General features: G+C 40.1%; 1 protein-coding gene across 2 annotated transcripts in view; it reads right to left on the reverse strand.

Moving 5' to 3' along the window:
* XRCC5 (X-ray repair cross complementing 5) overlaps window positions 1-24565 on the reverse strand; it is a 66716-nt gene that overhangs the window by 17059 nt on the left and 25092 nt on the right. For both annotated transcript variants that reach the window (XM_024217943.3, XM_029910532.1), the window contains 6 exons: window positions 23420-23557; window positions 20419-20509; window positions 19058-19191; window positions 13038-13234; window positions 6528-6621; window positions 4497-4566 (listed from right to left, as the gene is read on the reverse strand). In XM_024217943.3, the coding sequence (XP_024073711.2) occupies window positions 4497-4566; window positions 6528-6621; window positions 13038-13234; window positions 19058-19191; window positions 20419-20509; window positions 23420-23557 (724 nt within the window). The remainder of the gene's footprint in view (window positions 1-4496; window positions 4567-6527; window positions 6622-13037; window positions 13235-19057; window positions 19192-20418; window positions 20510-23419; window positions 23558-24565) is intronic.

Consider the following 24565-nt stretch of genomic DNA (forward strand, 5'->3'; position numbering starts at 1 on the left):
GCATGCTTGTAAAAGTCTATCCAGGTAAAATGATGTTCAATCCTTTTGGCACTATAATGATGGCAGGGTGCATAATGTCCCTGGTGTGTTTTAGACTTTTCTTTGAAGCAATGGTAGATGAAGCAACTCGTGATCTATCCCTGGAGTAAAGATTAGATTTCACTCAGACAAACTAATCTATTTTATTTGCATGCACTGACAAAGTTGTCAGAAGCTCTTATTAGAGGAACTGCTCTTTGTGGATGACTGAGCACTTGTAACCTACTCTGAGCAAGACCTGCATAAAATGACATCTTTGTGTCTCGAACAGTAAACGAGAGAGTGAAGCTATCTGAAAAAAACACAATGAAAAATGCCAGCTTCATCCGCAATAATTATCACACCAGTAAGTCGGCCTCCTCAAATACAGCAGATCATGTCAGCCACTAGTGGCACTGTACAGCGACAAACCACACACGCTTCCATTACAAAGTGAAGATGATTATGGTTTGACAACAAATTGGAGTGCCAGTCTCAGAAAGCGCTTCTGCCCCTGCCTATTTGAAATTGGGATAACCCTTGTGCCTGTCTGAAATCAGGACATTCTCTAATCATCCCCAATAGATACATATACTTTCAATGAGCTGCCTTCTGCTAGCTAAAAGGGTTACACATTGTGTATACTGTGAAACTCGGCACATGGCCCTCTGTTTACTTAGCATGCACACTGCTTTCTTCTATGAATGCCACAAAGCTAGAGCCCACTCTTGCAAGGTGCAATAGCTTCAAAGTGCTAGTGTAGTCACTGCACAGGACCAGCTTGTACCCTTCTTCGCTTCTTTAAAAAAAAAAATCCTGTCAAGCCTTTCGGCAGGGTTTTTTCATGTTTGGGGGTTTGTTGTTGTTGTTTTAACCTGGGAAATACCAGAAACATCAGGTCCAGGCTTCAACGGTTTTACTGGAGAACTTGATGGGGATGGTATAAGATGTGTATCATTAGTGTCCTCACCTTAATAATGGAGAAAGGAGGTGGTGGCGTGGCTGATCTTTAAAATACTACTTTTTTAACACCTATATAACTTCAATGTCTAAAAAATACCTTCCTTTCTCCAAAATATTAAAACAGTCTGATTAAAAATCCTTTCTCCTCTTAATAGTTCCACTTTTACTCTCTTGGCTCTTGCAAAGTCATCATTTGACTGACTGGATCTTCAGTCATCACAGGATTTTTTTTATTCCTCATTTTTTTTCTTAATTTTTCATTAGAAATTGAGATTCTGCCTAGCACGGAAGACTCTCGGGCAGTCTTTCTACCTCATAAAGAAGCAAAATAGAGCACAAACTCTCTCTTCTCATTTTTATGTAAAATTTTAAAATAATTAAATGCAGGTTGGTATCTGGTTACTTTTTTCAATAAACTATTTGAATGCCACATAATATATCTTTCTCTGCATGGGGGCTTTACATTTCACATTTTCTTCAAGAAAAAAATATTTCCCTCCTGAAGTATGATATCAAAAGTATAAAAATCCAAAACTATTCAGCAGGTTTAAGGCAGGGTCCACTATTATACACCACAAGAAAGCAATATATCAAGCCATTAAAAAGTATGTCTGTAATTTTTTTATATATCAAGCTACTATTAAGGGCTTTAAAGAAGAAAAATGAATGTGCTGAAAATGTTTTTATTTACAGTGTCTCCCATCTCTCTTCCTTAATGGGTATCTGAACTACATTCCATATAACCATATCCTGTAATTATAGGCCATATCATACACAAAATGAAGGCAGATTGCTGGAAGTGACAAAAACCATCCAAACACAGATGGCAACCATTTCGGGGACAGCTACTGAATAACGGACAAGTTTAAATATAACCTTAAATATAAATAGTTTTCAATATGTCTATTATGCAGATTTTAGTATTTGTGGCTTAAATCCCTTTCCTGTATGATTTACTTAATTGCTGCAACAGAGTATTTTATTTATGGTTTTTATTTGGATTCCACTTTGACCTACAGTATAGTCCACTGCATTTTGATGTATCTGAGGTTTGGAAGTACGATGTCAAATACAATTTCTTAATGAGGGGATTTCTGCTGTTTGCTTGAATTAAAAACCATTTTAAAAAACAGGACATTTGTTTATAATTTAAGTGAGTTTTAACTATCAAAATTCTGGGCAATAAACTGCGATATCAGCTTTAACAGACAGTATTCATAAATTAATATACCGGTACATCTTAGCATACACAACAATCTATGTTTAAAAGGTGCAAAGAACTGAGTGAAATACCCATGAACTACACTGTGCAGATACCTTTTGTTTTGATTAGCAAACAGACACTATATTTAGTGGCAATAGGTTGTGGCAGGACATACCTCATCTACTCAAAACCTTAAAAGAATGAAAATAATAAGCAGAAAAACTTGTGCAGCCCTTTCCATCTTCATTTTGCCTCAAACACTATTGTTAACACCCTCCATAAGGCTTTCACGTCTATCTCCTAGAGGCAGCAATACATACCCAACTTCATCCAACTTACACTATAATGCAAAATCTTAACAGTGACCTTATATGCTTTTATATCAGCACATCTAACTGTGACATTCCGTGCATTTTGGTAGCTATTCTGCTTTACCGCTGCTCATCTTGACTGCTGCATTTATTTCGCAAAAAACAGAGTAGCCTGAAATTGCCTTCCTTAATATGGAGGTGTGGTTGTGGGAGACTGCCCAGGTCAGAAAAGAGACCTGGCTGCTTGGATCAAGATGGTACAACGAATGCATCCCAAGAATGTAGCTTCCAGCAGCCAAACATCCATAAAAAGGCTGTCAACCATGAGCCTCCTTGTACAACTCTATGGGCTGCACTTTGACCACCACCAGTCTAGAGGCCACCTGCAAATCCAATAAAGTACCTCCTACTGGGGCAGCATCCAAGTTAGGAACCCTGTGTTTCCCTGGGCAGGAGAAAAGCACAACCAGTCCCAACAAATGGATCGTGGGGGGGAAAGGGAAAGCAAGGTGTCATAGAAGGAATTCATGATCCAAAATAAGTGAAAATCTTTCCCCAATCCCCTCCTGCTAAAAATAGTAGATTCTCTCATTTCCCAGTATTTCAAAGCAGTTTCTTTCTCACTTACACTGTTCCTAACATGCAATCACTATCAGTCACCAGAAGGGGGCTTTGATGCGAAAGAGCAGGTTCCCAAATGCTAAAAAGAGAAGACCAATTCTGAACTCATTCTGCCCACTCCTGAAAGCCAAGGTTTTCAGAGACAGAGGGTCCCTTTCACATTTTCTGGGAGGCACCACCTGAAACCGCTGCACCTGTCTGCGCCTTGGTACAGGATCACTCTTCTCATTGTACTCCAGGTTGGGTCTCGTTTGCAGCTCTAAGTCTTTTACTCATTCCACTGTAACTGGTCCATGAATATTTTCAGGATTGCTAGGGATCATGCAAAAATGACGGCCAATCCCAGGGGGGTGAGGGGAGGGAAATGGCGTAAACACAGAGGAAATTGTACTTGGATTTTCAAGATCGGGACATGCAAATATCACAGTCAATGGATTGGTCACTGCAGTCTGCACTTCCTCTCGCCTCTATATCATGTCCCCCTTCTTTTCTTTTGTGTGTGCTGAATAAGAGGCTGATTGAGTGCACATTTAATACATACAAGTGCTGCCTTCCTATCTCCATCATTCATATACTAGCTAGTTATTCATACTCTTACTTTCACTTCTCCCCTAAATCCACCTATCCTCATTCACTCACTCACAAGAGTAATAGGGCAGGGGTTCTCAAACTGGGGGTTGGGACCCCTCAGGGGGTCACGAGGTCAATACATGGGGGGGTCGCGAGCTGTCAACTTCCATCCCAAACCCTGCTTGCCTCCAGCATTTATAATGGTGTTAAATATATTTAAAAGGGTGTTTAATTTATTAGGGGGGTCGCACTCAGAGGCTTGTGATATGAAAGGGGTCACCAGTAAAAAAAGTTTGAGACCCACTGTAATAGGGGATACCTATTTATTTATAGGAGTACTTGTGGCACCTTAGAGACTAACAAATTTATTTGAGCATAAGCTTTCCTGGGCTACAGCTCACTTCATCGGAAGCTTATGCTCAAATAAATTTGTCTCTAAGGTGCCGCAAGTACTCCTGTTCTTTTTGCGGCTACAGACTAACACGGCTGCTACTCTGAAACCTATTTATTTATGCAGATTATTAGAGACTAAATTCTTATTTCTTCACAGCACAGGATAAATCAGCAGTAGCCGGACAGACTTCTCACATGCTGTCCTGCCAACATGCCTCAATCCCGATCCAGAAAAACCACTTCTCCATCAATGAGCAGAATGTTCAGTTTATCCAGTTCACACAATCCCTGCCCTCAGCTGAGGCTATCAACAAGAGGGCCAATTAGTGCCAACTGTGGTGATGGTTTTTCTGTTATGGACATCTGAACACTGAAGATACTGTTACATAGAGTTAAGGCAGATAAAAGCAACTTACCTTCCTTGAAGTTAGCATTCTTCTGCCTCACAAGAACACAGAAGTTTTCTGCTGGGTTAATACTTCCAACCTACAAAAGATCGAGGAATGATTATACTACATGCCAATGCATAGCTCCCGTTTCCTCCTGTATATCAACAGAAATATTTACAATCAATTTATTTCAATATGGATGGAGAAGCTACATTTTTTGCTATTATGGGGTCAAATAAAGGACAATTCTTAGGATGCAATGTTAACCCTGATCAAAGGCTAGTTTTGACATGAACAGCTATACAAGATGAACTTACACTTACTATACTTCCCTACTATGAACTGATCACATTCTCTAGGCGCTGGAAGTCAGAGGTACAGGAATTCAGGCTGCTGGCTAGTTCAGCTTTCAGACTTTTTGTAGCTTATTCATCCTAACCCATGCTTAATTAGGAGTGAGAGTTCTTAGCAATGTGGGTACAGAGTAGTTGGTTTGGCCCTCCAATAAGACACTGGCAATGAAAAGCTAATACTCAATTCAGCTAGCTGCTGCCCTTTCTGGTCCAGTCTGACATTTCAGAACTGACGCTTTGAGAAAGCCTGTAAGTGCAGAGACCTCACACCATCTAAGGGAACTAAAAGCAGGTCAGGCACAAAGAAAGATTCACTGCGCAAATGGGCAGAAGAGCTACAGACATACGAATCTACGCTGCTTAGCATCCATTTTCCAGCATACTACATTAACTCTGAGTCACAACAAAATATACGGTCAGTCTTCTTCTCTTAGAAAGGCTCCTCTGTTCTGAAGATAGAGGAGAAATGCTCTTGGCTCTGTTCTCTACTTAATCAATCTAACCCACAACATTGTATTCGTCTTTAAGGCCAAATTCTGCCTTCTGCTAAGTACTGGCTTGTGGGTCTGAGGGAAGTACTTGGCCCCTAGTATTCTAACAAATATTCTAATAGCAAACTGAAAAGAATGCAAGGAAAAGGTATATAATTTTTTAGGTTGCAAGTAACTTTCACAGTAAAGGTCTGGGAATAGAAAAAGGCTATGTAGCCCATCCACTTGCTGCCTGCATCCTATAATACTTTCCCTCTGAGTGTCTTCTGATTATATTCTATATGTAATCTCCCCCTACATCACCATACCCATTTTGGCTTCAGGGAAAAGGTGTGTTTAAATTCTGCTCCCTAAACAGTGAGTCAAAATTCTTCTAAATTTATTTTATATTTTAATGCTTTACAAGCAAACATTTCTCACACAGATCTTCTAATAAATTGCTTCTTTGAAAGCCCATCTGTTAGTGGGGTGTTTTTTCCCCCTCATTTTTCAAAAGTATATTATATGCTATGCTATTAAAAAATCTGATTTTTATGTTGGGTGTGAAATGAGCACTGCCCTCTTTCTTTTTAAATCATGTCATACATTTCAAGTGTTGAAAAGAACTGAGATATTCTTTTATCTTAATTTATATAAAATAACTATTTTTCTCTGATTCCAAAATCAGGCAAGCAAAGGAAGATGCATAGCTCCGACACATACTTGCATGCCAATGAAGCTTAACAGATAGGAAGCTAATTTAACTGTTTAACTTTGGTGGCAGAATTAAACCAATTTTGTGATTTGTATCCCCAAACAATATAGACAACAGGCTCTGAAATCATAGCAACATTTGGAAAAAGCGGAATATGAAGGGTTTTATTTTGCTTTTTAAAGCAGCAGATACAAGAGAAAACTAAGAGCAAATTCTGCTCTTGTATCTAACAGTGAATCTCAGTTCTGAAATTCTATTTATCTTACACCTATGGAATAGCGCTTGGGAGTTTCATGCATGTTGGGAAGGAAGAATTTTGCCTTAAAAGCAGTCAGAACTAGCTGGCTACTACATTCAGATATATACAAGAACAGGGCTAGTCAGTTCATTTTACATCCAGCAGAAAGTAATTCTCCATCAAATGTATTTCTATATCTCCATTAATATAGAAAGAGTCCCCAAGGGAAGGTCTAGAATGATTCTTTCCCATGAAAGAGAGGATTTGTAAAGATGTGCTTACAGTGGTGACATTGCCTTCAGCAAGGTTTGCGATGCTAAAGCTGCCTTCTTCATTTTCAGCGTTTGCCTTTTTAGTACTGGGTCCATCTTCATTGCTGGAAGTGAAGATGACAAAAAACTAAATGCAGCAAATCAAAACAAATCAACCTCCTGCCTGAGCAACAAGTGAGTGTGTTTGTGCAATATATGATGAAAAGAGAAGACCAGGGTGACACTTTTGTTGTATGATTGTCTCCACCCTATGGACAAACCATATAATGATAGAAATGTAGGGCAGGAAAGGATGTTGAGAGGTCATCAAGTCCAGCCCCCTGTACTGAGGCATGACAAAATATACCTAGACCATCTCTGGCAGGTGTTTATCCAACCTATTCTTAAAAAGCTCCAATGATGGAGATCCCACAGCCTCCTTTGGAAGCCTATTCCAGAACTTAACTACCCTTATAGTTAGAAAGATTTTCCTAATATCTAACCTAAATCTCCATACCTTATTCTTCCTACAGCAGACAGGAGGAGAGGGCACGCCCCAGCAGAAACAATTAATCAAAATCAACCTTTGTGTAAGCAAGAGCAACCCTCACTGAAGTCAATGGATTATGTGCCCAACTATCCTAGGGTTGAATTTGGATAAAAGACTTTTTCCTACCACCAGGAATGTGGGATACTGCCAGACCCATTATGTGGAAGTCCACATGCTAAGGCAACCCCGCTTCATTTTATAGCATATTCGTGATCATTAGCATTCACATCATATTCCTTTTAAAGATGAAATTGCCAGAGCGGGTAATGGAAACTTAACATTTAAGTAAGAAATCCATTTACCCTTCAAATATTATTTGCTAGTTCCTGTCATGGAATTGATAGCTATTAGATATCTGTGTACACAGAGAGCTGAGAGTCTAATAACCCATCTTCTCCATCAGTGTACTCTAGAGCTTTATCAACTTCCACTTACAGCTGTCAAAACTTACTAGACAAACCGCAATTAGGTATGGGAGTGAGCTCTCTCTCAGAACGACCTTAAACTATATCTGAAAATACTTTCAAAAGACAAGTTTTAATTTTTTTAAATTAATTATGGTTTTAGGCCATTTTCTAACTTTGTCCTCACAGATAACATATTCCAAGGTGAAGACTCAAACAGAAGAATGAATTTTGTCGCCTAAAATAATACAGCAAACTTTAACAGCACATCTTAGGGATGGGAGAAGAAAATCAAGTTAATAATAACGGGAAAAATCAAAGATGTGTATAATTCTGTTCTTTGCTCTTAAGCATAAATGTATGAGGCTATTGAAACAGGACAATCAATTTGAGGTAAGAATGACAAAGCTGCTGAATGATTACAAATATTGTGAATTAGACATCAATTACTGTTAATAGTTGTTCATAGAAACCCAAAATAGAATCAAATAAAAGTGTTATTCTGAAAAATCCTGAAACCGCAGAACAGAAAATCAGATTCTTGAAAAGATAAGGACAAGAAAAAGACACTAGGCCAGGCATTGTTTTGCATTCTTAGCAACTGGAAACTGGCTTTAAAAATCACGTGAATATGAAAGGTAACTCCAACCCTCATCTTTACCACCCTCCAAAGTGAGCTCCTACCTACATCTCAGACCATGCCTATCTCTACTTTTCTCCCTCAATTTTATCACTGGTCTTCTTTGTCCCTTCACTTAATTTTGTCACTCTTGGGATAAAATCCTTCGTCCTTTGCACCTCCTGTCATCTGACATAGCCTTGCTTCTCACTCACTGTAAAAGTTTGGCACATTATATCAAGCAACACTGGGGAAAACTGCTTAATCACTCTATGCCTCCATATACTCGTCTGTAAAATGGAGAAAGTAATACTCACCTAATACAGCATAGGTTATGGCCTGGTAAGTTAATTAATGTATTAAAGAGTGTTTGGATCCTTGAATGAAAGGCAATATAGCAGTGCAATGTTCTCTTAAAATCTGCTCTGAAAACATGCTTTCACCCTTGAGAGTGCTTCATTTTTTCTTTGTCCCTCTGCCATTATTTTTAATGCTGTTAAGTGTTTTGGGATATTACGAGTATGATAGATGCTATGAAAAAAATAAAGTTGTATTTAAACTTAGGGCCAGATCCTCAGCTAGTGTAAATCAGTGTAATTCAGCTGAAGCCAATGGTCACATACCAGTTTACATTAGCTGAAGATGTGGCTCTTAAACTTTATCTGTTACTCGTAATATACTGATTAGCTAACTGCATTTTAGAAATGTAAAAATATTTAAGAAAAATTAATGAAGTGCACATTTAAGATTAATTTAAAGGCTGGAATATTATACCCACTTCTAAGTTTATATAGCAGCTTTTCCCAAACTGAGGTTGGGGTGGCTCCTACCTCTTCATTGCAAACCCACGGAAGAAAAAGGGAAATTTCTGTTTTACTGAACTTCTTACCATTTAGGGCTCAACAAAAGAGAAACTGCTTAATGAATGCTGAATGTTAAAATCTACATTAACATAGCTTGCCTCTAGTCCATACCACCATTATACTGTGATCCCATCAGATCTCAAAAACTAAGCAGAGGTGAATCAGGTAAACACGTGGATGGGAGACATCGAATAAAAAACCTAGAAGCTGCATGAATAGTATTGGGGATTCATAACAACAACAACAACATTGCGCATCTGTAGATGTCAAAGAGTCATACAAAGTTGAACAAGGGTCATTATCCCTGTTTTACAGGTGGAGACACTAAAAAGCAAAGAGGTTAAATGACTTGGCCAAGATATCACAGAGTCAGTGATACAAACAGGAACAGAGCCCAATCTCCTGGCTGCAAGTCCAGGATCTAGTCCACTGGACTATATTGCCAATATTGGGACTTTTCCCTCCAAGGAATGTCCTAACTGTACTGATGACATCACATAACGCCTTATTTAAAAGACAGTGATAAACAATCAGATATAAGCTCACTCAACACGCAAAGTACTGTACAAACAGCACTTACATTTAGATCAAAGAAAAATGTACTGTTTCTTTCAAATCAAAACCAAATGTTTAATGGCACTGTGCATCTTCTCCTTAATACCAGGAGTTTAGGTTTCTGAATTTTAGTGAGTTTGAAATAGAAATCTCTCTCACAGTTTCATTAATTTTAAGGCTAAAAGGGTCAATGGTGATCAAATAGTCTGACCTCCTGCGTAACACAATCCATAGGACTTCCCTAAATTAATTCCTGCTTCAAATCTAATAGCTGAGCTAGAGCATATCTTTTAGAAAAATATCCAATCCTGATTTAAATATTTCCAGTGATGTGGAATCCACCACAACTCTTGTACCAACAATTAATGAGCAGGGGATCCACCGCTGGTGGCTCAGCAGTAGAGAGGAACTGGACACATCTAGTAATAGACCAGTAGCAGAATGTCTTTTGTTTCTGATATATTTTAAAAACTTTCTTGTTGTCCTTAAATCTGCTGCAATAGATTTTTCTTTGCTGCCAACGTTCCCTTTTTCTATTTGTTAAACACTGATTTTTTTCTTGGCTGCTTTAATTCCCCTCTAAACTAGGCCAGCTTTTTCACCTGTGGGATTATGGCTTTTTGGGCATCTAGTAAAATGTTCTTAAACAGTTTCCCATTATTGTTCACATTTTTCCATTTAAATTTGTTCTCCCAGTTGATTTGGCTTATAATTTTCAGCTTTGTGAAACTGACCCGTTAAAAGTACCAAGTATTTATATTACTGGTTGGGACACAGGAAGGAAGAACCAGCATTCACTAATCCTGAATTAATAAACCTTGCCATACTGCTAACACAAAAGCAAGCAGGCACAAACAAAGCAGTGAATGAAACAGAAAGCAAGGTATTTAACAATCTGGGTTTGGACAAGAAGTGATGAATATTACTGACCAGTGGAACTGAATATTCAATATAAGTAAATAAAATAAAGGGCACAAAGTACTAAATGAGAATTTTTGAAAATTACTTCTCAATATTTATTACTAAACAAAAATGTTACAGATACTAACTCAAAGTGGCAAAAGGAAGGACATTCAGAACCAAGGTCATCACACTGTGCAATTCATCCCATTATGCCTAGACACTGAAATACAATGATACAGAACAGGACAGATTCAGTTAAGAACTCCTACAGTACCATAAACACTAAGAAGTTAGGAACACAGTGATGCTCTAATTACAAATCACAGAAATGTAGGGTGGGAAGGGACCTTGAGAGGTCATCAAATCTAGCCCCCTTCACTGAGGCAGGACCAAGTAAACCCAGACCATCCCTGACAGGTGTCTGTCCAACCTGTTCTTAAAAACCTCCAATGATGTGATTCCATTTGGAAGCCCATTCCAAAATTTAACTATCCTTATAGTTAGACAGTTTTTCCTAATATCTAACCTAAATCTCCCTTGCTGGAGATTAACTCCATAACTTCTTGTCCTACCTTCAGTGGACATTGAGAACAACTGATCATCGTTTTCTTTCTAACAGCTCTGAATATCTTTAAAGACTATTATCAGGTCACTCATCGGCCTTCCTCTCTCAAGACTAAATGCACCCACTTTTTTAATCTTTCCTCATAGGTCAGATTTTCTAATGCTTTTATCATTTTTGTTGCTCTCCTCTGGACTCTCTCCAGTTTATCCACATCTTTCCTAAAATGTGGTGCCCAGAACTGCACACAGTATTCGGCCTTAGTGAGACCTCAGCTGGAGCAGAACAGGTCAATTACCTCCTGTGTCTTACATAGGGCACTCCCGTTAATACACCCAGAATATCAGCCTCTCTCACAACTCTGAATATGCTGACTCATATTCAATGGGCTATCCACTATTATCTCCAGATCCTTTTCAGCAGTACTACAACCTAAGCATTTATTGCAGTTGTGCATTTGATTTTTCCTTCCTAACTGAAGTACTATGCACTTGTCTTTATTGCATTTCATCTTGTTGATTTCAGACCAAATCTCCTCTTTTCAGATGGTTTAGGTCAGAAGCTTAAATTATATCAATAAAGTTATTTGGTTCCAATAACGGTGGTAGAATAATAATAATACTTAGCACTTTGACAGAATCTTCACAGTGCTTTACAATAATAGGCACCTGCCCATCAAATCTCCTGGAGGGGAGAAAATAAGTCAGCTGTGGGAACCAGCTCTTAAGGCTTCCAACACCAGAAGCAGCTCTCCCAGGGCAGTGATAGTAGGCAGAAGGTAGGTCCTGCTATTGCAACTGGAAAGGAAAGAGGTTGTTCCAACTAGGGACATTGTCCCAGAAAGTTTACACTTTGAAGACCATGAACTAGGGACAAGGAGAGCAGGATGACTCACACACATCGTAAGATCAGCCTCTCTAGGAACCCCAAAATTTAATGCCACCTCTGTATACTGTAGTTTAAAGGTAAATATACCTGTAACAGAGCACTGCTCCTTGGGTGATCCGTTCATCTGTTACAGACTCTGGCCATTGAAAATTGGGAGTCATAGTTGTAACTCATATGACTAGGAGCAAGCATGTAATCTAAAGGCATCCAGACATAAGAATCCCTGAGACAGAGGCAGGAAAAAGCAGAGGACCAGGGTCAAAGAAGAACCTGGGTTAGATACCAGGGACAGGAGAAGTCTTAATGTGGTCTTCCCATAACAGCCAGGCAGAAGGGGCTCTACTGCACAACGTAGGGAAATGGCTGCAGAGAACCCTTCACCAGCGGATGAAAGACTATCTGAGCTAACCAGAGAGCTGACAGACTGCAAAGCCCACAGGGGGCTGTGAGAAAAAGGATTAACTGTACAAATACAAGTGAGGCAAACACATTATAGTTAATAATAGCAGCAGTAACAATTTCTATTCTAAAAATTGTTGATTTGAATAAAAGTCGTTGGAGGAGCCCACAATGACTTGGTTTTTCAAGAAATTAACGCATATAACATAGCAGACTATATTATGAAAATCAAGCTGCTTTTCCTTTGACTTAGCATTCAGATAGAAGCTACTGAACAATGTAAACAGCATACCAAGATGGAAGACTTCTTTTACAACCAGTTTAAAGCTCTGAAGTATTTATCTATCTCCATGGTATAATGCATATGATCTTAAACTGAACGAGACCTTTTGTTGTCCTTATTCAAACCATTTGCTTACTACTCATACGACAACGAATACATACATTCGTTAACAATGTACATTGTACATGTTCTCCAGATTTTTTTAGACTCCTTTCCATTTCCCACAGATGTTCCCATGAAACTTTGTGTGTTGTTTCCACAGACCACAGAGTTCACAATCCCTTGCACCCTGGGAACTAGATACTGGGACCAAAAAAATAAAAACAAAACCAAAAATCCTACACAGTCATGCAGAGCACACTACAACAAGGTACTCTATCTACAGACTGTTTGGCATCACAAGATATTCTATCCACAAGTGATTGGTCTCATGTACAAAAGATTTCAAGCCTGCTATATTCAACAAAAATGATCTGAAATGCTTACTAAAATCCATAAAAACCCCTTCAACTTACTTGTCTTTGAAGACATCTTGAGCAGTCTTCTGTTCTTTCTTCTTGCCAGCATCTTTCAGGGGAAAAAGTGCCTTTATTTTTTCAAGAGGAGCCTGGCATCTTTCTCTCACCTCTTGAGGTATCTCCAACATTTCTAAAAGATGCTGTTCAATGGGTGGCAGTGGCTTGTCAGGATGAAAAGCCTTATGCTGCAGGCACTGTCAGGATAAAGGGTGGGCTAGTGAGGAGAAGGGTTTTCAGGTTGCATTTTACAATTCACCCGTATTTGGCAAAACACCTTCTAGTTTTATACAATGAATATTACTACATAGGTGAGAAATATCCTGGCTCAAGATTGGCTGAAAACAGTCATGTGATGAGACCAACTTCCTGAGGACCTCCTAAGAGATCAATAACAATATAAACCAAACAGCTCAGACAAGCAAATGAGAGCATCCTCACTGGCTGCAATAAATTCTGTGAAAACTATTACTTAACTCCCAGGAACTAAACAGTTGCTTTCTCCTTCCAGCTGCCTAACTTCAATTTACCTTTCAAATGTTAGTTTCAAAGGAAATGAGTGTTTAAATTCATGGTCAAGTGAGAGAGATTTTCAGATATTTCTGATGGAGACATTCTGAATACAGGTAACAATATATATACACATTGACTTCCTGCTTCAGTAAACATCAAGCTTTATTGTCCCTCAAAGAAAACATTTCCTCTTGGGTCAATCATATTTGGATATTCAACAGAAGTCATTATGTACCTATGAGCAAATAGAAAGAGAGAGAAATTAAAAGGCACAGGTAAAAGAGAATAGATATTTTTTCAGATTAGATCTGAAAAGAGCGAGAGAACGGATGAGGCTGACAGAGGCACATGAAGGCTCGAACAGATGGCAGGCGCTCCAGAAGAGAAGGTTCTTTCACAACAGTGGCAAGACAGCAGACAAAGAGGAGGCCAGTGCTAGATAAACGGGAGGACAGAGACAGACCAGGTCAATGAGGTGGGCTGAAGAATTTCCATGGAGAGTTTTAAAAACAAAGCAGGCACTTTTGAATTGATATGAAATGAGTGGGAAGCCAGTGCAGATGTATGTTTGGATATCTGAGGAACATTTGCTACTGAAATGCACTGTACAATATATATTATGTATAAATGTGTGGGTAAGTATTCAAAACGCCAAGCAAACAGTTATGCTCCCTTGTTGGCTGTCAGGCATGACCTCAATTTAAGAAAGAAAAACAAAACAAAAAACCCTCCACATTCATGTTGAAGCGGTGCCAATAACACCAATCCCTATCATACGTTACACATCAATACCGATGCTCTTCCATGCTGCCATTCAGAGTGCAATCCACATTAGCATACACTTTCAAAAGGAGGCAGTTGCACAAAGCAACAGATTGAAAAACACTTGTAATGATTTAAGGCATAATTATTTTGAAAAAGAATAAAGATGTTGCTGGAAGCTGTAGCAATGGCTCGTGTAATACCAAAACAATATTAAAACAGCGTTAGGGGACTGAATTCAACTCACAAAAGCAAGACATTGTGAATCTGATTTGAGTATGTATTGTAGGCTACTGTATCCTAAGGTCCTCTGTGAGTCAGCTGCAGTAACAGGGTGAACTGAGAAGCAAGAGCTGCCTACATTTATTTACACTCAGCTGCTTTTGTGGGTGTGACAAGACTTTTGATGTTATTTTAACCCGTAGACTAAGAGGATAAGAGACTGTTCCACAAGGAAGAGGGCTTCTGGCTGCCGTGTGGGGGAGCAGGTCAGTGAGGTGATAGGCACCTTGGAAACACCTAAGCTAAATAAATAGAACTCTCTGTATATTTATCCTGAAGTTTCTATCTCAGTCCGTCCCTCCCACTCTGCTTCCCCTTTCCTTCGAGCCTCATATTCCTCTTCCACTTCCTTGGCAACCGGGCAGCCTCATGCTGCTACCCTGCTTCCAGGCTCACTCTCCCATTTGTGTAAGCTGTCAGCAACGTACTCTGCTCTGCTTAAACCCCAGTTGTGCCTTGCATTCCTAGCCTGAAGGAAGGATCAGGATTTGGTAGCAGAAGGTGGCAATTCACAAGGAAAGGGCTCCCTAGGGAACTCAGATTCCATAGTGATGCACACAGAATGAAGATCTCCTAGATGGGTCAGATGGACAGGGCCCGTTCGGACTGATTGCAGGGAAGAGTCCTGACTTGCTTTCCCGAGCAGCAGGCAGACAGCCTCAACAAAACGCTTAGGAACCAGTTGGTCCTCAAAGTGTTAGGACACTGGCTAACCTCCAGGTAACTAGAAGTTCAGGTGAGATCTATTTTTGTAACTGGTTTAATACAACCTTTTGAAAGATTCATTCTGGTCTCATTTCCAATAAGAATGCCCCACAGTCGCTGTTTCAACCTCTCTTGGGTCCCTTCTGCCATCTGTCTTTTTGGAGAAATCTCCCACCATGGTTGTACAGCCTAAAAACCTCAGTTCAGGAGCACCTACAGGCTCAGTGCTTACATCAGGGTGAATTAAATGTAACATATAATCAGGGGCAATGTCCTATGTGGGATATTAGACCTGGATTGTACAGCAGAAACCCTTAAATTATGCAGCACCTTTTCATCCAAGCTCTTCCCCCCATTAATTTCCCGCTCACCCTGTCCCAGTACAGCACAATCTGTCCAGTGTAACTTATTACTTCATTCTGATATTAAATTTATCTTATTGTATGCTGCCCCAAAATTTACAACATGCTGCAGATTTCTGTACTGAAAAGAAATAACTGCATCACAGAAAATGTTGAAGGGAAGCTGGAGGTTTTGACAGCTGAATAGGAGAGTCGGTTTCCCACCCAGGAAGATACAGGAGTTGGTTTTGGTTTTGTCACCTAGGAGGAAGTTGAGGCTTTTGTATTGGGGAGGGAGGATGGAATACCTCATCCTCCACTCCAGCTAACTCCAACAGCCATTTACTATCCCTTTGCACCCTCTCATATAAGCCACTGCTTCCAGAGATGAAAACGTAATTTATCTAGATGCTTCTGCTTAAATATCAACATTCACTGCTAATCATTTCAAGTACCTTCATGAGGTAACACCTCAGTGAGATAACGGGGCAGTTCATGTTTCCCTCAGAGGCATTTTCTCAGGCTGTGTGTGGATTCATGCAGACATCACTGTACTGGTTATATTCACAGCATATTTTAAAGGTTTTCTTGGCAACCCATAAGAGCAATAGGTACAACTCTTTTTTAAATAAATATATATATATATATGTATATATATATAAGTTTAGTTTTTGGAGTGCAACTATGCAGCAAATTCAAAAATAAGAGTAATTTTGCTGCAATTTATATGGCTGCATAGTCATATGACACTCAGGATTCTACCTAGAAACTGTGCCGTAGTAAAACAGACGTATACTAACGAAATGGCAGAAAAGAATGAATAGATTATGGCTTACTAGTTAGACTGTATGCTTCCTGAGGCAGGTACTATATTTTATTTTATATTAGTACATCGTCTAGCACTCTTGGTATATCTACACAGCAACTAGACACCCACAGCTGGTCTGTGCTAGATGACTCCGCTCACGGGGTTGGGGCTGCAGGGCTGTTTCATTGATGTGTAGACTTCCGGGCTCGGGCTGGAATCCAGGCTCTAGGACTCTGCGGGGTGCGAGGGTCCCAGAGCCCGGGCTCCAGCCTGAACCCAGAAGTCTACACAGCAATGAAACAGCCCTGCAGCCTGAGCCCTACGAGTCCGAGTCAGCTGGCATGGGCCAGCCCTGGGTTTTTCTTTTCTGTGTAGATGTACCCAATGAGGCCCCAATCCTGACTGGGACCTCTGGCCACTAGCGTAAATAATAAAATTAATGCCCCACCAATAGCAGCCTCTCCTAGGGAGTCCTATTTTCCCTCTATCTTCCTCTAAAAACAAAATGTTTACAGTTACACAAGTATCAGAGGGGTAGCCGTGTTAGTCTGGATCTGTAAAAAGCAACAGAGAGTCCTGTGGCACCTTTAAGACTAACAGATGTGTTGGAGCATAAGCTTTCGTGGGTGAATACCCACTTCATCGAATACAGTTACACAGTTCCCTTCCAGCAGCACTCTCAAATCAGTCATTGGGATAATGCCATTATTCTGTTTTGGAAGTCAATGACACACTAAGGAAAGAGATCTCCAATACATGACTGTCCACTGAAGCAGAGGAAATTCCATCAAAACATTGTTCCATTTATAAATAAAACCCTGGGATGTTTTTTTCTAACTCCCAACTCTGCAAACTCCCCCTGGGGCTTGCCTCATGCTGGGGTCTTTCCATCTCAAATATCACCACCAAGTAACAAAGCTTCTGCTTGCAAAATCTTGCAATCAGTTGCGTTCTGTACAATCTCTCTGGTAGGCAGAACCTGAATGCTGGGTTCTGCAGGGGTCATTGAGGGTAGGATTTCAAGACAGTGGAATTACACTTTTGTCACTAAAGACAAAATTTGGCCCACAGAACCTTCTATTTCTGGTGACAATGCAGTAAAAAGAACAAACCCAGGATAACTTGCAGAACCCAGGCTGAATTTGCAGGCACGTAGGAAAAACATTTTTTAACTTGTAAAATGTGCAAATTTCATCTGGAATCAGTGAGACACAATAAGGATGGACCCCCATAGTGCCATTTTAGTCACTTTTCAGAGCAGAAACCCACATTCTACAATATTCTATCCATGGCCCTGTGTATAACATGCTTATGCAGCTGCATAAATTGCATCATAATTGCCCATCTTTTTGAATTTGTCACATCTTTTTTTAAAATGAACCCTTAAATTCTGGGGCATAATTAAGTCTCTCGCCTTCATGGTTGCAAAGAAAACCTTCAGATGTGAAACAAATGTAAATCAAAACGCCGACAGTTTGAAACAATAGCTCTGAATCAAGTGTGAACTGCTCCATTTATCTCTAAAATGTGTTAACTCTGAAGCCCAATGAGGATATTTTAAGTGTCAACACTGTTAACTGTTTCACTGCTGATCATTTTAGCAGAAACACCAAGCTAACACACTTATCTATAACTGCTGGATGCAGTAGCAGATGGTGCAGGTGGATGGGGAGGGATAGCTCAGTGGTGTGAGCTTGGCCTGCTAAACCCAGGGTTGTGAGTTCAATCCTTGAGGGGGCCATTTAGGGAACTGGGGTAAAAATCTGTCTGGGGATTGGTCCTGCTTTGAGCAGGGGGTTGGACTACATGACCTCCTGAGGTCCCTTCCAATCCTGATATTCTATGATGTTTTCAGGGTTTGCTGGGGTAGAGAATGAAGAATTAAGACCCTCTCAAGATTTAAAGTCAATCTCTGCCCCTGCCTAAAAGGGGAAGGGGAAGGGGAGGGGGGCATCCCCTCTTCAGCTGCCTCCTCCTTGCCAAAAAACAAAACAAACTTGCCTTCCTGAGGGACAAAGCACCCAACTATTACCCAGTTTCCCAACAATAATTTCTATCACACAGTTATGCATTATCAGTATAAAAATCTGATACTAAACATATTTTATGTTGGCCGTACACTTTCAGTTTGTTGCCAAGTAAAATAAATAAATAACAAGGGATACTGCACTGATTATGTTGCACTGGACCAGGCAAGTGGAAGAGCAGTGAAGGACGGAGTTTGTGTGGGCAGTGCTGAATAAGTTGGTCTACAGTGGCAAACAGAACACGGGACATCGGTTCTTTATCTAGAAAGAAGATGCAGCTGTTTCTCAAGCACATGCCTTACTTGTAAATGGCCCAACATATCCTGGCTGGCCTGGGTTTCCTTAGAGGATAAGGCTTTGTTAGACTGCCTGTTCAAACTCTTACAATGCAGGGAGCTAGAAATATTCAGTCTGAAACTGATGCTGGTGGCAAGGCACAAGCTAGTAGCCTCTCAGGATCTACCGATTAATTCATTTAACTTCCACCTGTCACAATCCAAGTCTTTTCACACAACTCTGAAAAAGAGGGGGAGGAGTGTGTAGAAACAGGAAAAGTTTTAACCTGAAAGTTTATCATCTCACCTGATATAACCTCTGAAACTGAGGGTTTGGTATTTTGCTGGTTTTAAATATGTCTTCGGTTGTCTCCCCATCATCATCTTCATAAACCAAACTCATAGAATCAATCAGAGAGTCAACTGCAGATAACTGATCCTCTAAACCAACAAATATAAATAAATATGCACAAAAAAGATTAAATACACTTGCAGACAGATCTGCTTGTAATAATTCACCCACAAAGATTCACTTCAGAATATGAGATTTTAACAAAGGCATCAAATGCCCCAGAATTCACTATGTTTTATATTCCCTGGGGATACAGACAGGCTGATAATGAACATGGATAATGGACACAGTAATGAAAACCCTGCATTGTTTAAGGACTACAATGTAAAGTTACAGAGCCTTTCAGTTTTGTGAAGATCTCAGTTACTGCTGCCTTTCTGCTTCCATTTTTCTTCTTTTCCAAGATGTTTTTATTTGTAACAGAAGGTTTATAGGCCACTTGGAAAATGAGGAGAACAGTTGGTTTGGAGAACTAAATGGAGCAATGCAACTTTTAAAAGTTACAAATGTAAATTAACTCAGTTCACAATAGTCAATTATTGCCTTGGTAAGATGGGTTGTTAAATTTCTGCTTTCAAACTGCCTGTTACAGGCAGGAAATCGAAAGCTTCATGTCCTGACTGTCAGATTCTTGTTCCTTTTCAGAGTGGGCCTTACAACAAATGAGAACATCCAGAACACAGTCTGGATTACACATTACCCCACTAATCCAATCTACTCCAGACTCTTGGGACAGTGAACCGAACACTGTGGGGTTTTCACCTTGGCCTTCTGTCTGAATCCCAGCACCAGTGTGTGCCTGCTTCTTCAGCACTAATACTTGCACACAAATTTAAACACCAGCTTTGCACTTGTAGATTACATCACGGTATGCATAGGAAGGTGGCTGATAGATGGCCTATCTGAAGGAGCTGCTGGTTCTCAGTGCAGTTCCTAAAGTAGAGAGGTCTACAGTGTGAACCCCATCACAAAGAAACCCTTTGCTGACAGTCTCAAAAGAGAGGCCAAAGACTGACTGGGTCATGGGGGATTAACCAGTTCTCCCTAAAATCATAAAGGTTCAGATGACAGCTTGTGATCATTTAATCTGAGCCAGACTTTAGCCTGCAGTATAGTGTTGAAAGGCTGTGTGCAATCCTTAGAGCCACTCAGTCTCCAGCTAACCAGACAAAGTTCTGATGAGCTGACCAAACTGACTTTTTCCAAATCAGATTGTGTTTTCAAGGGAAAGTCAAACATTCCATGTATTTTAGAGTGACTTAAAGTTATGGTATTAGGCTGCAGCCAATTAGTGAGACAATAAGGGACCTACTCACCTGAAGGAGTGCACTTTTTATTGTTTTTCAAAGAGGAAAACATGTATTGTCGTAAGTCTTCCATGTAGGGTAACTGCACATATATCAGACACTAAGGGGGGAAAAACAAAAGAGAAGCAAGTGAACTTGAAGTGAAAATTTATAGTTAGTTCCAGAAGTAAAGGCAGCAGGAGTATAAGGAAATCAGAAATCTAGAAACTGTACAAATTGAAATAGTTTGATTTACTAAGAACTGTAGTACAATACAAATGTTAAGTACAATATTTAACATCATTATTACTTTCACAAATATCAGGATGATTAAAAAAAAGGTGTCAGTAATGCTCTAGCCATTTATTAGACCTATTGGATCACCTGGTCCATCATCCTGCTAGTTTAGGATTGTTGCCTAGAGCTCTGTCCAAACCAGCTTTAAATATCCCATGCAATGGAGCTTTCATCACTACCTGTGAGAGACTGCTCTATAGCCTACTGCATCTTACCATCAAGCAAGTTGTTTTTGACATTCCCAGCCTAATTTTTTTTCATATACCTCCTCCAGCGTATAGCACCCTAAATAATTCTTTTCCATCTTTTATGTTTATACCCTTTAAAAATACAAAGACTTATGTCCACTCCCTTATCCAACCTATACATAATTTAGCTCTCTGAATAATCTCTCACAAGTAAGATCACTGGAAACATATGCTGTACAGCTTTTAGGGTGTGGGTGTGGGGTGATGTGATGTGATGTAAAACATTCATTTTTTTAAAAAAACTACATTTCTAGCCCTTCTGGTTACAAAGGAAACCTTCCCAAATGCAACGTGAAACAATCCAGCACTATCTTCCAGAGACAGACTAACTCAAACAGTATCTCTGAGAGGTGTGAAATAAAGAAAATGTAGAATCATAGAAATGTAGGGCTGGGAGGGACCTTGAGAAGTCATAGAATCATAGGGCTGGGAGGGACCTCGAGAGGTCATCTAGTCCAGTCCCCTGCACTCATGGCAGGACTAAGTATTATCTAGACCAGTGGTGGGCAACCTCCAGCCCGTCAGGGTAATCCGCTGGTGGGCTGCGAGACAGTTTGTTTACATTTGCATGGCCACCCGCAGCTCCCAGTGGCCGCGGTTTGCCGTTCCCAGCCAATGGGAGCTACGGGAAGCAGTGCAGGCTGGTGTGCTGAAGGTTGCTGACCCCGGAACTAGACAGTGGAGAGTCTTGAGTTCACTCATTCCAGTCATAAAGCCTGGGCATGCCATAAGCTTGGAGCTGCCGAGCTAGTGAAATACCAGTAATCAAAAGTGATGGCCAGTGCTGTTGTCTCCCACCTTCCCTGGGAGCTCTCTGGGAAGTGTTCTCTGAAGACCAGAACTGACAAGCTGACTAGACAGAAGGGTCAGAAAGAACCCTTTCTAAATGTCCCACAAAGCCCTGCCACTTCACCGCTATCATTCCCATATATTAAAGAAGAAATAAACAAGGCCCTCATGGCCATTAGAAGTGGAAAAGCTGCTGGCAAGGACCACATTTACCACAAATTCCTTAAGAATTTGGGACCAAATGGATAAACATCGTTCACAGACCTAGTCCCTGCATTACATTAAAGATAAAGATCCCAAAAAGCTGGTTTAAGGCTGTAGTCATTACCCTGCTCAAACATGGGAAACCAACAAATGATGTCACCAGCCATTACCCAACAGCATTCCTCTCCACAATTTGCAAGTTAATGGAGAGGGTCTTACTGGTCCATCTCACCCCATCTTTGAGGCCATCCTGCCAAAGGAACAGGCTGGTTTCAGATCAGGATGGAGTTGCTACAACCAGGATCTTGCCATGACTCGTCACACTGAGGCTGGCTTCCAGTGGAATCTAAAAACCGGAACCGTGGTGATAGATTTATCGACCACCTACGACACGCAAGTCATCAAGTCCAGCCCCCATTCAATTCAATGGGATGTCAAATCAAAAACTTAATGACAACAAAATTAAATGTCAACTATTTCACTGCTGATAACTTTAGCACAAACTTCCCACTCATGTGCTTTATTCAGTGCAGCAAGATATGTTTGAAAAGCCATTTGACAGCTACTGGACCCACATTCTGCACTAACGTGCATCCTATGGGGTGACATGGAGTATAAATCAGTGAACAATCTGACCACAACTTTTAAAGTTACAAATACTGAATGTTTTTTCTTGTCCCTTCCCTTCTTGACTGCTTTGCTATGAAGAAAATCAAATGTTTGACTGAAGATCTAGAGCATGGGTTTTCAACCAAGGGCTCCGAACAAGTTCTAGCAGGTTCATGGCCAACTCCCTTTCTTTACAGCTAGGATGGCAATGAGGTCCCAAAATATTTTTCTGTTATAAGAGGTTCATGGTATGGAAAAGGTTGAGAACCAATGATATAAGGGAATTCAAAGATCTGCGGGGGAATACAGATGTCAGAGAGGTGAGGGGGGACATTTTTAAAAATAAAATGGGGTAAAATAAAAGTCGTTATTAAAACTATACAATAAAGACACACATTTAAACATACTGTTTTGTTCTACCATGTGCATTTGCAGTGAGTTCACTCTAAAAAAAAATCCCAAACTCTGCAAATCTCCCCCAAATTTCACAGATTCTGGGTAGGGGAAATTCAGCAAAAGTTAACAACATTTCTAGCAGAGTTCTATTGGTTCTAGTGACAATTATTTCTTCCAGCATCTTAACGATTTTAATTGGCTGCTCAGAATTCCAAATTTCTTAGTATTTTGTTAGTATTTAGATGTCCAGAAATGACTGCAATATTCCAGATATGGTCTCATCACAGATTTATAGTAGAGGAGATTATCTCCTTGCTCTGTGATTGGTGTCTCCGTGTACAACCCAAAATCACACTGGCCTCTTTTCCTGCCTTATCATACTGCAAACTCATACGTAATTTGCTTTGTTGTGAAGCTTCATTAATTAATGTTTGCAAAGGATTTAAAGACTCTCTGAAGAAAGGCATTATATTAGGTCAAAATGTTACCTCATATGCATCCTTGATACATGGAAAGGCTACGCCAACCTGAGGATTAGATCTTCTGTCATAAGCATAACGTACTATGGCCACGACATCCAACTCATCCAAAGCATGAATCAGAGCAGAAAGAGCAACTGCTGCAGCCTGTCAAGAAAGTTCATACAAGCCCTGGTTAAAAGCTATTCAGACCAACTTTCACACTGAATCCAAAAGCACTTGCGAAGACAAGGACGTCTCCACCTTTAGTCAGCAGCTTGACTTAAACACCACCTTTTACCTCCAAAAGACACAGCAATAGGCACAGTTCAAATCTGGTCACAACAGTGGATATATTAAAAAGTAGGGACTATCTTTAGATCCTGTACATATCACCCTTTCAAAACAAAACTGGAAAGGGTTCTACGTGAAATTGCAGGATAGAAAGGAAGGAAGAAATGGTACTTTCAGGGCTTTGTTTTTGAAGTTTCTCTTTTCTTGAATGTTGACAGTAGACCCAGATTTCATTTTAAATGAGAGAGAGAATGAGTGCAGGGGCATTACATAGTCACCAGTGAACAAAAAGGTTAAACCTCAGTTCAGGTTCCCTGTCCCGTTGCACAGATGTCCAGAGGGAGGACTATAAAATGGCTGCTAGGAAGTCATAAGGCTTGCTTGAACCCCGAGTTGGAGAGTTTGGGCTCCTTTTCTGGTTATAGTAATTTATTTTCCTTTTTCTTTATAATCATTAGGCCTTGAAGGGAAAGAAACCTTGCTGACTGCCTCTGTATTTTTTTCTGCTGAGTTTTACATCAGCTTGCAACATTTCAAACTTTGAAAAAAATACAAACCACGCTTTGCATTCCATGAGACAGTCTGAGATACAATGATCCACACAGAATCAAGCCACCATTTACAAACATGGCAAATATGACCTACTTGCAGCCTTCCCAGGTATAATTAAACAACAGTGAAACTTACAAATTTCTTATTTCTGATTGGACACATGATATTGATTTTGGGCTCAATCCAGCTCCCATTGTCCTCTATGAGAGCTGGATCTGGACCTTTGTAAGTTGCATAGTGAAGAATGTATTGGTTTTATTAACACCAAAGGACTCCTACACCAACTTTATTGCCAGATTCATTACCATTAATTCACGGTGAGCCGCCACT

The sequence above is a fragment of the Terrapene carolina genome, unplaced genomic scaffold, assembly GCF_002925995.2.
Source record: "Terrapene carolina triunguis isolate 2854851 unplaced genomic scaffold, T_m_triunguis-2.0 Scaffold62, whole genome shotgun sequence".
NCBI classification, from domain to species: Eukaryota; Metazoa; Chordata; order Testudines; family Emydidae; genus Terrapene; species Terrapene triunguis.